The sequence below is a fragment of the Trachymyrmex septentrionalis genome, unplaced genomic scaffold (genome assembly GCF_001594115.1).
Source record: "Trachymyrmex septentrionalis isolate Tsep2-gDNA-1 unplaced genomic scaffold, Tsep1.0 scaffold32, whole genome shotgun sequence".
Lineage (NCBI taxonomy): Eukaryota > Metazoa > Arthropoda > Insecta > Hymenoptera > Formicidae > Trachymyrmex > Trachymyrmex septentrionalis.
Genome location: NW_017305485.1, coordinates 3,525,420 through 3,528,659, shown reverse-complemented (window position 1 = coordinate 3,528,659; position 3,240 = coordinate 3,525,420). Strand labels below are relative to the sequence as shown.

General features: G+C 52.5%; 1 protein-coding gene across 4 annotated transcripts in view; it reads left to right on the top strand.

Moving 5' to 3' along the window:
* The window catches only part of LOC108749989 (eukaryotic translation initiation factor 4 gamma 3), a 60,504-nt gene that overhangs the window by 22,466 nt on the left and 34,798 nt on the right, over positions 1–3,240 (top strand). Inside the window, exons 1-2 of one of the 4 annotated variants that reach the window (XM_018489126.1) lie at positions 711–800; positions 1,953–3,199. The exons of 2 other annotated variants lie outside the window; for them this stretch is intronic. In XM_018489126.1, the coding sequence (XP_018344628.1) occupies positions 2,842–3,199 (358 nt within the window). In that variant the 5' untranslated portion in view covers positions 711–800; positions 1,953–2,841. Of the gene's footprint in view, positions 1–710; positions 801–1,952; positions 3,200–3,240 lie in introns of those variants that run through there. One more of the 4 variants, XM_018489128.1, reaches the window with a different exon arrangement.

Genomic DNA, 3,240 nt, shown 5'->3' with positions numbered 1-3,240 from the left:
TTTGGGGGGGGGGAGCCATAAAACTTCATATCTAAAGTTTGGGTAGGAACACAGATTTTTGCATAACGCATGAGACATAAGAAAATCAACCGGAGTCTTTTATTTTAAGAAAAGAAAAGAAAGAAACGAAGAACTCGATCGGCTTATATTTTTATGCATTATGCGGGGCCTCTCTCTCTCTCTCTCTCTCTCTCTCTCTCTCTCTCTCTCTCTCTGTGCTCCTGTCCTTAGTCCTTAAATACAATAGATATAGGGTTGAGTAAAATTTAATGGAGTTTATAATTAGTCTTAAATCTTAATGTGAAAAGAATATTCTAGATATTATATTTGATTAATTTCTCAAGCCTAAAGTTTACTATTTATGTTTCGAGATCTTCACCCTAACGCAGTAAATGTAGTAGTAAACTTAGGCTTACGAAGGATGCATTCTAGGAAGAACACAATGAGTCGTTCTCTTGTTTAACCTTGGCAAACAACAAGAATGTATAACGATTCATCGTGCTCCTTTTCTAGCAGAGAAATTCAAACTGAATTTCGGAAAAATTTTCGGCAGAGGAGGGGGTGACTCTGCCATTTCCATCGTTACGTCCCTGATCATCTTTTATTCGCGTAACAGATAGATGGCGTCGGAGTCAACAGGCGAAACGCGATTCGTCGTAGGTCGGTATGGGAAGGGCTCGTCTCTACTCTCACTGGTTCCCAGTCGAACCTAACGCGTCCCTTGCAAAGGGTACGCTCGGGTCGTATATTTTCTCCACCGACTCTGGTCATTCATTCGGAGAAGCTCTTCGTAGCACGAAGTGAGTGTGTGCCGTGAAACGAACGACGCGTTCCATCAATCGTGCTCTCTTTCTTTCTCCCGTCTATCCGTCGGTGGTTCTCGGTTTGTGCGCCATAGGACATTCCGTGTATCGTGTCGCGTAACGTTCAGCCCGCGCCATTATTATACGTGCGTGTGTGCGCGCGCGTTGTGTGGAGACAGCGGCGACTGTCGTGCGTACGTACGTACGTACGTGCGTGCATGTACTGCACGCTGGTGAGGGAGAGAGAACGAACGCGTGACGATCGACGCGAAACGAGCGGTTGATAGTGAATCGGTGACTCGATCTCATTCTTCCTTCTCGCTCTCCCTCCGTTTTTATCCCTCGTACGAAGACGCATTCATTCCGAACAGGGTTGGGCATGTATCAAACAACGTTCTGTACATGATTTTTCTAATACCACAATAACGTCGAACGTATTATACTTTAATACGTGTTATACGTGTTATACGTATTACACCTGTATTATTTTCGTAAGTGACTACTCGCGGGCGGAAAATTGCCCAACTCTGGCTCGCGACGTATAAACGCGAGAGGGGTTACACTCGGGCTCCGACGACGACGACGAGTTGGCGACGCTTCGGGACTTCTCGGCGCGCGGCCCGAACGCGCCCGATTCATCTACACAACAGTAGCCTCGCCGCCGTTCTGATCTCTCACGGTCGTGTGGCAGCAGAGGGCTAAAAATTGTCTCATTCTCATTTTCATCGGCGACAACGACGGAACGCAGCCGCGTGGCCGGTTCCGACCTGGTAAAATATAGCCGCGTGTATTCCGCTCCGTAGAGTTTCAACGGCACCGGAGTGTTAAACCTCGTAGCGCGGGAGTGGGCGACACACACACACACACACACACACACACACACACACACACGCGTATACAGGCACGTAGAGACGAAGGGTCGCGCGCGAGAGGGTAGGGGAGGGGAGGAAGGAGATACGCCGCGCCGCGCCGCGCCGGTCGAGCCTTAAATATCGATTTTGGACGGGCCGCGATAGTCCGCCACCTATACCGAGTACGCGAGCGACATTCACGCGCGACGACAACGACGACGACAATTCTCCCGTGACAGTCGGCGACGGCCGCGCGACGGTCGCGCGACAATTCTCGTAAGGTATTCATTTTTCGCAGGTGCTGTAGGAGGTGTCACGTACGTCAAGTGAATCTCGTCGAGTGAGTGATCGGACGGCGTTCTTTCGCTCTCTTATTCTATCTCACTTTCTCGCTCACTCTGTCTAAACGTGAGAATCCCGACCACGTGTGCGTCCCGGTATTATCCCCAATCGGCGAGGCGAGGCGAGGCGTAAACGACAGACTCGCCGGCGATGCTTGATGCCGCTCGTGGGGAGAAACGCGACGAGGGTCATCATCCACCGAGGACGGCAAAGATTTAGAGATATTTAAGATAGGAGTGGAGTAAGAGACACGCGCGCGCGATCATCATGACGCGCCATTGTCGACGATCGACGAGTTGACGGGCCCGCGCGCCTGAGGAAGAAGTTGTGCACGTCGAGGAAGAAGTCAAGCACGGCCGAAGCGGAAACCGTAACGGTTGCGTGCTGACGTGTGTGTGTGTATTTTTTTTGGTGTGTGTGGATGTGTGTGTGAAGCGCGCCAGCGAGGAGAAGGATCTCGCCAGCTTATTCGCGACAGTCGTCAGGAATTCTCGCGGTATCGGGATAACACCTGGTGGCGTCGAGGGAGAAGACGACGGAGGCGGCCGACGGATCGCGACGATGCTCGCGAATTCGTTCTATTGCCACATTTACCATTACGTAAATATACCTCGTGGAGCCTTGTCGACGACGTCGGGTTATCTCTAACCGTCGACTCCGAGGAAAATAACGAAGACCGAGGGGAGGATCTCAACCGTGTGGACGAAACGCCGAGGGTGAGGCAGTCTCTGCTGCCTCTGTGGCGAGGAAGAGAGAAACAAGGGAAGCGGAGAGTAGTGCGAGAGGCTCTCTCGCACGAAGGAAAAAGCCTAGCAGCTCGTAGAGCTGCTCTCCATCCGGAAGAGATGGTTTCGAGATATGGCGTCTCGAAGGAGGGCGCAGTGGGTGTCGCCGTCGGTGCCTTAGCACCCATGCATATGTTGCCGTGTAGCGGTACCCATCATCACCACCCTCTCACGGCATCGCATCCGCAAAATCCCCAGCCGGGTCACAACCACCATGTGCATCCCGGCCATCAGCCGCCGCCGCCGCCGTCACCAAGTCCCCACCTCAATCAGCTTACGCATCCCCAGCTCACCGTCAACATCAGTCACCTCGGTCATCACCATCATCAGCATCATCAACAGCAACCGCCGCAGCAGCAGCCGCCGCAGCAGCAGCAGCAAACGCAAATGCCGCCCCAATACCGAATCGCCGCGAATAGTAAGTAGATAAGGGAGGCAGCGTGCTCTTACCTCCCCCCC